Source organism: Chrysoperla carnea, chromosome 5, assembly GCF_905475395.1.
Source record: "Chrysoperla carnea chromosome 5, inChrCarn1.1, whole genome shotgun sequence".
NCBI classification, from domain to species: domain Eukaryota; kingdom Metazoa; phylum Arthropoda; class Insecta; order Neuroptera; family Chrysopidae; genus Chrysoperla; species Chrysoperla carnea.
Genome location: NC_058341.1, coordinates 4,797,030 through 4,810,154, shown reverse-complemented (window position 1 = coordinate 4,810,154; position 13,125 = coordinate 4,797,030). Strand labels below are relative to the sequence as shown.

Sequence of the window (13,125 nt, the reverse complement as noted above, 5' to 3'; positions counted from 1 at the left end):
ACTGCCGTTGCCTGGATTCGAACCCGCAACCTAAGTCTAAATGGACAAACAGACAAAGACAAACGCCTTAGACCGCTCGGCTATTTAGGCTCTAAAAAATAAAATAGCATTGATTCATATGCGAAATTTCGAAGCCCATGTAAGCGCAGTTTTAGTGTTACGGACTCTTCACTTATAAGGAAATCATACCAAAAAATCAAAAGAATTTTACCTAAAATTTAAAAAGAATTATGAATTTCTGAACTTATTCTGCGTCAACGATATTTTAACAAATGAAATCACTATAAAAAAGAAATTATTAAGCTAACACTTTCTCCATAAAAGTTTCAAATCCAAATAATGCTGAATTTTACAAAAAATAAATAAATAATAAATACTCAAAGGTTATTCACGCAAAAAAATATAATTATATGTAATTTTACTTGAATTCCAGCGAAGGTCAATAAAATTTATTGACCATATTTCTATATTTTTTATTTTGCTTACGTTTTTCATTTCCACAAACGTAAATATTTATAAAAATTAAAAATATTAATAACCTCTAATAATTAAACAAAAAATAACAACGGTGAGTATACCTAACACAAGGGCGTTCTTGCGTGTTTTATTAAAAACAATAATCATATATAAAATGGGGTAGAAATGAAGAATTTATTATCAAAATTCATTGAGCGTTCATTGAAGTATGAACGTATTAGTTTGAGAACAAAAAATGGTTCAAAATGTATTCATTAAATGTAATGTGTTCAGTTATTGTATATTGTTATGTTTAATTTCGGTAAGTACTTATTATAAAATTTTAAACGCTAGTCACTCTCGATGGTAAGAGTACAATCTGACAATCTGGGGACAAAGCTGGTCTGACAATCAAGAAAAATTTCGAAAATTCAGTTAATTTAACTATTAAACGTTTTCTAAGGAATCGGCAGAAATAGATTCGAGAAATCGCTTTTCATATGGTATTTTTTGACGATATCTCATAAACTATCTATCCAATCGCTAAATGAACCCGATTTTTGTACTTTTTGGGTTAATATTACCTTATAAACTGAGTTTTATCGAAATCAGAATCGAAAAATTTATTTCGATTTTTTGGAAATTTCTGAAGGGGTACCCCTTAGAAAAAATCAAAAAAATCGGAAAAAATTTGTTGTTTCCAAATTCGGTAAAACTCAGTATATAGGGTAATTTTGACCCAAAAAGTTCAAAAATCGCGTTCAATTAGCGATTGGATGCATAGTTTTTGATATATCGTCCAAAATTCCATGCAAAATGTGATTTTCTCAGAAATTATAGATCCGATCGTCAAATGAACCCGATTTTTGTACTTTTTGGGTCAAAATTACCTTATAAACAGAGTTTTATCGAAATCAGACACGAAAAATTTATTTCGATTTTTTGGAAATTTTTGAAGGGGTACCCCTTAGAAAAAATCAAAAAAATCAGCAAAAATTTGCCGTTTCCAATTTCGATAAAACTCAGTACATAAGGTAATTTTGACCCAAAAAGTTCAAAAATCGCATTCATTTCGTGATTGGATCCATAATTTTTGATATATCGAACAAAATTCTAAACAAAATGTGATTTTCTCAGAAATTATGGATACAATCGTCAAATATACCCGATTTTTGGATTTTTTGGGGCAATATTACCCTATAAACTGAGTTTTATCGAAATCAAAGACGAAAAATTAATTTACGATTTTTTGTGTTCTACTTTTTGCTTTTTTTCTAGGCATTAACATGTGGACACGCTCGAAAAATATCGAAAATAGAATTAAAACCAATCGAATATGAATCAATTGTAAAACCATTACGAGAAACGATTAAAGAAGAATTTCCTAGAATAACTGAAACAACGACTGAAGTACCTACAACTTTTCAAATACAACAACCCTATGAACCAGAACATCAGATTTTACCAACAGCAACCGCTGAAGATGATATTCATGAGGTAACAACGATTATTCCAACAATTCGTCAAGATACCTACGACGATGAAGCTGATGAAATCACACCACCTTCATTAATCGAACTAGTTGGACCTGAACCGATGACAATCGAAGAGGAAGACAGCTCTGATGAATTACCTCCACAAATGTACGATTCCAATGGAAATCCCGTTCCGATAAATTATATCACACCAATCACGATAAATTCTCCATATCCTTACGTTCAAACTCATGTACATATCCCAGGTCCAGAAAATCTATACAGTTATATACAAAACAAACGTCCTGCTCGTAATTCTGGAGGACGTCACCATTATCAGAATAATTACTACCGTCCTTACGTCACCCATGATTATTCCCGTCAAGAACCAATCGATTGGAATCATATCCAGAATATTGTACAAGGAGTGCGAAGATTACAACCTCAAAACTCTTATGGACGCAGATATTTTGAACCACAAGTAATTTCAGCAGCGGATTTAGATGAAATTGTTATCGATAATCGACAATCAAACGATAATGAAGTAATATTTTTAAGTAATAATGTTGAAACTGTTCCAAGTGTTCCAAACACATCGCAAGATATTGTTATCAACAATGTTGTAAGTATCGAAGATGTTGAACCAGAAAATAACGTACAAGTTAAAGAAAATGTACATCAACTATTGAGCAACATTGAATTAAAACATCCCGAACAAAAAGTTTACAAAATCAACGTAGTCGAATCAACCGAAAATCTCGCTGAAGTTGATGAACTAAATAATAATTTAGTACGATTAAAAATTCAAGGAAAAGTTAATCATCACGAATTAAATTCCCGTGAACAAACCGTACAAAATTATGATAACGTAGCGATTATTAAAACTCGTCCGGGTAGTGGAATACATGGTGATTTAACAGTTGATGTACACGGTCATGTCCGATCAAATGAGCAACAATCACGTGAAAATGGACGAGTTGATATTCATGTCCATGGTAACCTACAAAGTGGAGAAAATGGAAATATCGTGGTTGATGAACGGAAACATTATAATATCCATCAACAAGATGCGCACTCGCATATCTTAGAACGGGATCATTTACGAGTTGATGCAAAATCACACGAAAGTCGTGAACATATCAATATTGATAAGTATACACGAACGAAAACCAATGAAGATCAGGAACACGTAATAACACGTGAACATGTCAATCATAGTAAGGATAATGCACGGGAACATTTAAATTTACATGAACATCGTAATATCCATGTTGATTCGAATGAAAATCAACAACACGTTAAGATCAACGAACATGAAAATTTAAATTATCGTGATAAAGTCCATAACGAGCGAATACATTCCTCGGAAGGAGAACATTTTAATTATAAATTGAATCAACAAAATGGAGATGAACGTTTTTATTTAAACGAGCACAATCATTTAAATGCACGTAATCAACAAGAACGTGTACATTTACATGAATCGAATCGTGTAAAATCAAACAACGATCATCTTTATATTAACGATCATGCACATGTTGATCTACGCACACCAAATGAAAAAATCAATGCTAATGAACGAATTGTCGTCCATAATGATCGTGATCAAGAAGATATTCGTTTTTATAATCGTGGACATATACATAATCGTTTACAAAATCAACAAAATCAACAGGAAAGAATTCGTATCGTTGAAAATGTACAAAATATTGGTGTGAACGAGAATCAACAAGTCTTAATCAATAAACCAATAAGAGTTTCATCAATAAATCAACAACGTCCTGAATTTGGTTATCGTAATGTACAACCACGTGTTCTTAATCAACAAGTTCGTAATCGATTGGTAAATAATCGTAATCAACAAAATGTTTTGGTGTCGTCGGATGTATCTCAAAATGTTGTTGGTGGTGGACAGATAGTTAATCAACAAGCTGATTCAACGATATTGTATTCTAATGAAAATGATGGATCTAATCAACAAAATCAACAGAATATTCTAGTATCATCTGATGCCTCACAAAATTTGTTTGGAAGAGGCCAGATAGTTAATCAACAAGCTGATTCAACGGTTTTGTATTCTAGCAATGAAAGTAATCAAGGTTCATTGTCTAATCAACAAAATCAACAGAATGTTTTAGTTTCTTCTGACGTCTCCCAAAATGTTCTTGGAAGAGGGCAGATAGTTAATCAACAAGCTGATTCAACTATTTTGTATTCCAGCAACGAAAGTAACCAAGGCTCATTGTCTAATCAACAAAATCAGCAGAATATTTTAGTGTCTTCAGACGTGTCTCAAAATGTTCAAGGAAGAGGTCAGATAGTTAATCAACAAGCTGATTCAACTATTTTGTACTCTAGTAACGAAAACAGCCAAGGTTCATTGTCTAATCAACAAAATCAACAGAACATTTTAGTGTCTTCAGACGTATCTCAAAATGTTCGTGGAAGAGGCCAGATAGTTAATCAACAAGCTGATTCAACTATTTTGTACTCTAGTAACGAAAATAGCCAAGATTCATTGTCTAATCAACAAAACCAACAGAATATTTTAGTGTCTTCAGACGTGTCCCAAGATATTCGTGGAAGAGGTCAGATAGTGAATCAACAAGCTGATTCTACTATTTTGTATTCCAGCAACGAAAATAATCAAGGTTCGGTGTATAATCAACAAAATCAACAGAATATTTTAGTGTCTTCAGACGCTTCTCAAAATGTTCTTGGAAGAGGTCAGATAGTAAATCAACAAGCTGATTCAACTATTTTGTATTCCAGCAACGAAAATAACCAAGGTTCGTTGTCTAATCAACAGAATATTTTAGTGTCATCAGACGCATCTCAAAATGTTGTTGGAAGAGGTCAGATAGTTAATCAACAAGCAGATGCAACTATTTTATACTCTAGTAACGAAAATAGATACGGCTCTCGATCTAATCAACAAAATCGACAGAATATATTGGTAGCTTCGGATGCATCTCAAAATGTTGTTGGAAATAGTCAATTAGTACATCAACAAGCTGACTCAAATATTTTGTACTCCAATGTCAATAGTAACAGACTTGGTTCCTCATCAAATCAACGCAATCAAGAAAATATTCTAGTATCTTCCGATGTTTCCCAAAATGTCGCTGGAAGTGGTCGATTAGTTAATCAACAAGTTGATTCAAATATTTTGTACTCTAGCAATGCAAACAATAACAGACATGGTTCCTCATCAAATCAACGCAATCAAGAAAATATTGTAGTATCTTCAGATGTTTCCCAAAATTCATTTGGAAGTGGTCGATTAGTTAATCAACAAGCTGACTCGAATATTTTGTACTCCAGCAACGTAAATAACAGACATGGTTCTTCATCAAACCAACGCAATCAAGAAAAAATTTTGGTATCTTCAGATGTTTCCCAAAATTCAGTTGAAAGTGGTCGATTAGTTAATCAACAAGTTGATTCAAATATTTTGTACTCCAGCAATGCAAATAGTAACAGACATGGTTCTTCATCAAATCAACGCAATCAAGAAAATATTGTAGTATCTTCCGATGTTTCCCAAAATGTCGCTGGAAGTGGTCGATTGGTTAATCAACAAGTTGATTCAAATATTTTGTACTCCAGCAATGCAAATAGTAACAGACATAGTTCCTCATCAAATCAACGCAATCAAGAAAATATTGTAGTATCTTCCGATGTTTTCCAAAATGTCGCTGGAAGTGGTCGATTAGTTAATCAACAAGTTGATTCAAATATTTTGTACTCTAGCAATGCAAACAATAACAGACATGGTTCCTCATCAAATCAACGCAATCAAGAAAATATTGTAGTATCTTCAGATGTTTCCCAAAATTCATTTGGAAGTGGTCGATTAGTTAATCAACAAGCTGACTCGAATATTTTGTACTCCAGCAACGTAAATAACAGACATGGTTCTTCATCAAACCAACGCAATCAAGAAAATATTCTAGTGTCTTCAGATGTTTCTCAAAATTCAGTTGGAAGTGGTCGATTAGTTAATCAACAAGCTGATTCAAACATTCTATACTCAAGCAATGCAAATAGTAACAGCCATGGTTCCTCATCAAATCAACGCAATCAAGAAAATATTGTAGTATCTTCAGATGTTTCCCAAACTTCAGTTGGAAGTGGTCGATTGGTTAATCAACAAGCTGACTCGAATATTTTATACTCCAGCAATGCAAATAGTAACAGACATGGTTCTTCAGCAAGTCAACGCAATCAAGAAAATATTATAGTATCTTCAGATGTTTCTCAAAATTCAGTTGGAAGTGGTCGATTAGTTAATCAACAAGCTGATTCAAATATTTTATACTCCAGCAATGCCAACAGTAACAGACTTGGGTCCTCATCAAACCAGCGAAAACACGAAAATATCCAAGTATCTTCAGATGCCTCCCAAAATGTAATTGGAAATGGGCGAATTGTTAATCAGCAAGCCGATTCCAATATTTTATACAGAAACCAAGGTAGCTCTTATGGCCGTGTTAACCAACAATATTTGAATGGAAGATATGCCCCAATCAACTCTCAACAAAGCAGTTATGAATCCACTCAGTACTCACAAAGAGGTAATTATCAAAATTATCGGATTGGTGGCCCACAATCGTACCGAAATTATGTGCCAAGACCCATTACAGTTTCTGCTAACGAACCTTTAATTGGAAAACGTAACTCTGATGAACATGAACAAAGTGTTGAAAATACACATTTTGTACAAGACCGTAGAAATTTTGGTCAAATATATGAAAATGCTCAAACTGTTTCAGCCTATGGTGATGAACAAGGTTACTATGTAGTTCCACAACAAGTGTTTGTTCCAGTTAATCAAGTTAATCAAGATATTATCAATTCAAATATAATTGCTGATGAATTATTATTAGATCCAATTTTGGATAATCAACAAAATTTCGATAATCAAGAAGTGATTTATGTTTATGAAGATAGTCCATATTTGGATAATCAAGTTTATGTGGACAGTCAATCAAATAGTGGAAATCAACAAGTTTATGTTAGTAGTCAAGAATCGATTGTATCAAATAATGGAAATCAACAAGTCTCCGGAAATATTAACTCAAATGTTAATATTTTGGAGAGACAAAACTCCAATGGTGCATCAAGTGAGAGAATTAATATCGATAGCCAAGAATCTCTCAGAGTAAGAAATGGAAATCAACGAATCAACGAGAATATTAATTCGAATATCAATGTTTTGGAGAGACAGAACTCAAATGGAGCATCAAGCGAAAGAATTAATATTGATAATCAAGAATCTCTTAGCTTAAGAAATGGAAATCAACGAATTAACGAAAATATTAATTCGAATATCAATGTTTTGGAGAGACAAAACTCCAATGGTGCATCAAGTGAGAGAATCAATATCGACAGTCAAGAATCTCTTCGAGTAAGAAATGGAAATCAACGAATTAACGAGAATATTAAATCGAATATCAATGTTTTGGAGAAACAGAACTCAAATGGAGCATCAAGTGAAAGAATAAATATCGACAGTCAAGAATCTCTAAGATTGAGAAATGGAAATCAACGAATCAACGAGAATATTAACTCGAATATTAATGTTTTGGAGAGACAAAATTCAAATGGAGCATCAAGTGAAAGAATAAATATCGACAGTCAAGAATCGCTTCGAGTAAGAAATGGAAATCAACGAATTAGCGAGAAAATTAATTCAAATAATGTTTTGGAGAGACAAAATTCAAACAGTGGATCAAGTGAGAGAATTAACATTGATAGCCAAGAAACCCTTAAAATAAGACAAAACGGCGCTGGGATTTCTTCAAACGAACGTGTAAATCTACAAAATAATCAACGAGTTACCCTTTTAACTAACGAAGATATTGAATCATCAATTGCATGCAATGATGATAGCTCCTCGGTTTCAAGCGTTGTAAATAATCAACAAATCGTGTCCAATGCAAATATCAATCGTATTGATTCTTCCCAAGTAATTTCTTTGAATCAACAAAACCCCGAATACGTTGTTTTGACACCGGTGGTTGAAGAAGTTGGTTCAGTTGAAAATATTCAAGCAACAATTACCTACAATGAAGGTGGTCGACAAATTATTGAAGAAATTGAACCGGGAACCGAAAATGGTGTTCAACATATTCGAATAACTTCGGTTGAAGAAGATGATTGTGGTGATTTAATAACACATCAATTAAATGCTGATGTACGGACTGTCATCCAAAATGACAACATCCAAAATCAACAACAAGCCATTACGATTGTGGAAAATTTACAATTTAATGAGAATCAACAATTGCAACAATCGATTAATGATCGTAATCAAATCGTAATTCGTACCAATAACAATAATGCTCAACAGTTAAAACCTGTTGAAATCGGTTGTGATTCAGTGGAAGTTGTAAGTAATGTAGCATTTAGACCAATTGAAGAACGTCGTATTCAGTCTTTTTTAGGCGATTGTGGAAGCGACGGAAGCTTGCAGCGAGCTTCGCCGCTTCCACCATTAACAGTGACACCAACCAACGCTGGCGACGTAAACGACATCATCAATAATATATTCATTCGGGAACAAACCGCATGTGAACGATTACAAAATCAACGAAATCAACAAAATCAATTAACATACTATGTTGATAACGGACAACGAACTCTTCCTCCAGTAAGTGTACCGAAATTTGTTACACTCAATTCTGGATCAGTTTATGATGTAGGATCATCGAGTGGTAATATTGTAGCTATTTCTGAAGTTGTACCTCGAACTGATTCCATTTTGGAAACTACTGCATCAATTGTTGATGATTTAGATCAACAAGGAGATGTGTATCTTGGAGACGCAGAAATTGGACCAGCTGGAGCCTTAGATTTAGAAACCTTATCATTTAAAAAACCCGTTATTAATTCTCCAACGCCACAATCACAAATTGTTCAAATTTCTCCCGACAATTTAGAACGTTTAGGCTACGATAAATACGTACCAGAAACGGCAACGAAAAAAGCACCAAAAATCAATGTAATCGATAATGATCGGGAACATCAAAGGCGTTCGAAACAACAACGCCGTCAACAAAATCGTGGTTTCTTGCCCTTTCGTAATGGACATGTTCACGGAATTTATGGATCGATTGATCGGCAAACCGGTTCGGAAACGGCGACATTATTAAATACCGATCAATTTAGAGATATTGTGGCAAATGTTGATCCACAAAGTCCAGTGACCATACAGAAATTACAAAAACCATGCCCACCAAAAGAATTGATAATTAGTGATAATATTCGTGTAATTAATGGATTTTCAGATTGAGAACGTGAAAATGTATTTGCCATTATTTTTAATCGAAGATGTTAAAGATATTTTATAAAAAGTTGTTAAAGTTTTTTTATTTTATTGTTATTAATTTTTTTTTATTGTATTATGTAAATAATTTTTATACCCAATTTTATATTTAATTTGTTAATTAATAAAAATTTAATTTAAAAAAAGAGTTTTTTTTATAAGTACACAAAAAGGTATTCCTTATATTTTTTGGAAAATCAAGTAACTCACTCATTAAACCAAACATTAATCAAATAAGATACTGTTTTTTGATGTATTCTTTTTAATGAAAAGCAAAGCAAATATGTTGACCTTATTTTAGTTTTTGTCTATTTTGATCCAGAATGCCTGATTTTTCATCAAAAGATTGTGGATTTTTAAAGTATAGGCTAAATTTTCAACAATTTGAGGAAAGAACGGTTTTTATAAAACCGATAGTTTCAGAAATAAAGCATTTCAAATTTGGCCAATTTTTCAAATTCCACGATTACCCACAACCAGATGACATGCCAGACGAAGATGAAATCAACTTAGTAGTTCTGACTATTCCTTAGTATCTTTCTAGCATCCCTTTGAAAAAATCGATAAACAATTTTTGTTTCGGAATTTGATACAAAAAATACGAAAGTTGGATTCATTTAACGATTGAGTGAGCAGTTTTTGAGTTTTCAACTAGAATATTCTATATAAAGCTGTTTCTCGGAGAAATTCGGGAAAAATAATCATCTATAATCAACAAATGAGGCTGCAGAAAGTATTGTCGGAGCGAAAGTCAATGTTAAATGTCTCTTTATAGCTATTTTAGGAAAATTTAGGAAACTTTATGGAATATTTGTTACGTCCTAGAAATTATGTCTTTGTTTCTTTAATTTTTTTGATTCATATCAACTAATAAACATTTTAGACAATAAAAAATAAATTAATTGACAAATATATACCGAAAATTTGATTCAATTATCATCCGCATAATTTAGCCATTAAAAAAACATCTACCTAAATTATCACAGTAAATAAATAAATAAACAAGTAATTCCTTCTAAGGCTGTGTTTACACTAGAATATCTTTTTGTATTTTGGACAACATATTGATAATTGGGAGGTTGCAATCCAGCCAACTGACGATAATATAATTCGTACAAAATATAACAGAAAGTGCACCCGTTTTCAGTAGTTCCAATTTAAGACTACCAGATGAAAATACTCGTCTTTATCATTTTTAAAGACCAATAATAATATTCAAAGTCAAATCAGATAAACCCCGCCAACTGGCGATAGTAATTCGTACTAATTAAAACCGAAAGTAAACCCGTTTTCAGATGTTCCATTTTATTCTACCAGATAATAAAATAGAACTCAAATTATAGGAAGGATAAGTTTGAATACCCATCGTAATTTTTACCAAATTTCTCTCTTAAAAAAGTTGTAATTCCAATCTCAAAAATGAGAACAATTTGGACGTGTCAAGTACGTTTGGATTTTTTGTGAAAACTGTCTGAATTTATTTCTGGCCATACTTTCAAGTTCATAGTTTTGCATCTGATATTGAAGTCCTATTATTTTATCAAAAGATGTTATCTAGAACCTAGATGGGAGTTTAATTGGAATGCTAAAAATGAAAATTATATTTTAATTGAACTAACTAATCGAGAAATGCTCAAAAATACAAATGACAAATAACGAAGCCAGCTAATTTTGTTAAAATTACTAATACAACGAACCTTAATAGGTCGAATTAGATAATTATATTGAAAGGAAAATTGTGGTTACAGCGTTGGTCACGCAATTGCAAGACAATTATAAATGAACTTATCATGAAATTATTTTATTTTATTCAAGCTAATTTTTTTTAAAGTAACCATTTTCGAACTGCTATTCACCCAAGAATCACCATAATTTTTTGATAGTTTCAAATAGTGTACGGACGATTTAGGTATAAAAATGGGTCGCGTTGCCAGGATTGTTTTTAATTTTCCGAGTTTATTTCCAGGACGATTTTCAGGGGAAGCGACGGAAAGAACAGGGCAACACATATCAAATAAGAATACGACTTAATAAAAATGTCGTCAAATTCGTTGCTCGTGTAATAGTAGCCATAACATATTAAATTAAATAATAAAACACATTAAAATTAACCTTTTCATGACCTTGTCGCGTTTAAGCGCATGATTACATTAAAAACATTTGTAATTTTATTTATTTATAATTTATTTATTGTTATAAGAAATGTTAAAATCCTTGTACTTGGAGTCATATAATTATGATATGAAAAAAAAAAACGAGTTAAATAAATAATAACAAGTTTACAAGTTTACACAAAACGGTGACATTACAAAGTAGATGAACACAACGAATTAAGATGGCCTAGAATTAATGAAAATATTAAACAATTAATCTAAAATGAAAATTATTTGTTTTTGTTATAATTTAATTTAAATCATTGGCGTAATTAATATTAATTACCTAATTATAAAAACAAGAAATGTTTAATAACACCGGAAAAACTTTAGAATATTTAACAAACTACTTTTCCGGCCCCAATATAAATTAAAGTAGAATTAAATTAAATTTTTGCATTAATTTCTGAAAATGATAAATACTTATTGGTAAAAAAAATCATCTAAATCTATTACAATTTTACACATCATAAAATAGGGATCATTTTAGCCATTATAAAGGGGATCATTTTACTCTTAATGACATATTTGAATAACGTCATAAAAACTGATCTTAAAATTTATTATGCGTCTGTCAAAATTTGTTATAATATTAATAAAAGTCAACAGAAACCAATAGTAAATCAGCCATCCGGCGAAAAGAAATTTTACGTTTAAATTTGTCTTCGCAGTAAAATTAATATTTTTGCTACGAAACACTAAATAGCTTTTACATCGCCATAAGTCTTTGTTCAACGATTAATTTGATCACGTAGAAGCCATCTATCGATAAGTATAATCGATGGCTTTAATGGTTCACTTAAAACAACGAGGGGTAGTTTTACCATGAGGGATTATTTTGTAACACTTTTCATAAAAAAAAATCGATTTATTGTACATATTGACGTGATTAAAATCCTGATTCTATTTCGAAAAATATTCGAAGTATAATATATATACTTAAAAATTTTTGTTTTCTATAGTAGTACCGCCTATGGTATTAAAACTAATTAATATTAATAAATAAATTAATAAATGTAAATTATACAGATTGTTTTTAATTATATTAATTTTAATGAATTTAATTCGATTTTGAAAATACATAATTTCATTAATTGATATCTGGTCAAAACCTGGTCAAAATTATCAAAATGGTTAAAATAATATAATCAAATTGATAAAAATATAATTTTTGCTTACCTTATAATCTCAAGAAAATTCTTCATTTCGAAAACTAAAAAAAAAACAAAGAATACTTTTAGATCACAATATTCAGGATTCAGCGTAAAAAAAATATACCAAAAAAGAATTAATAAAAAAAAGGTCTCAAATGTAAGCTAAAATACTAAAATAATAGTTTAATAATAATTTAATAAAAAAAGAAAACATATTGTATAAAAATTTAATACATAATTATGTTTATTTTTTAGAAATGGCACTGGCTAAAGTTTTTTTTTTTTTTTTTATACCAAGAACGCTGTGTCAGGTAAAAATCTTATAAATTACATACAAAAAAATAAAACAAATAAAAATATTATAAAAAAAATTATTATTAATATTAATTATTAGCAAATTAATAAGTTATAAGAGTTCTACTTATAAAATCAGTTTTTTTTTTCTATATTTGTATTAGAAATTCGAAGTTTCTTGATTTAATTTTTCTAAAATATTGAGTGAAAGTTTTAAGTTTTTTGGGTGTGCAATTTTTTTTCTAAGACTATGAATGTTCAAT

At 31.0% G+C, this 13,125-nt stretch overlaps 1 protein-coding gene across 1 annotated transcript; it reads left to right on the top strand.

The window, feature by feature from the left end:
- Positions 1-667: 667 nt before the first annotated feature.
- Positions 668-9,348, top strand: LOC123300313 (putative uncharacterized protein DDB_G0282133). The gene is made up of 3 exons (XM_044882870.1): positions 668-778; positions 1,735-6,022; positions 6,311-9,348. Exons 1-3 carry the CDS (start codon positions 713-715, stop codon positions 9,226-9,228), a joined length of 7,272 nt encoding a protein of 2,423 aa, XP_044738805.1. The 5' UTR covers positions 668-712; the 3' UTR covers positions 9,229-9,348.
- The last annotated feature ends 3,777 nt before the right edge of the window (positions 9,349-13,125 follow it).

Bases quoted from the DNA above. Each gene is read 5' to 3' on its own strand.
- LOC123300313 (XM_044882870.1), top strand. From the start codon at position 713: ATGGTTCAAAATGTATTCATTAAATGTAATGTGTTCAGTTATTGTATA. The intron at 779-1,734 runs GTAAGTACTTAT...CTTTTTTTCTAG, and splicing joins TATTGTTATGTTTAATTTCG to GCATTAACATGTGGACACGC. The intron at 6,023-6,310 runs ATATTGTAGTAT...GAAAACACGAAA, and splicing joins AAATCAACGCAATCAAGAAA to ATATCCAAGTATCTTCAGAT.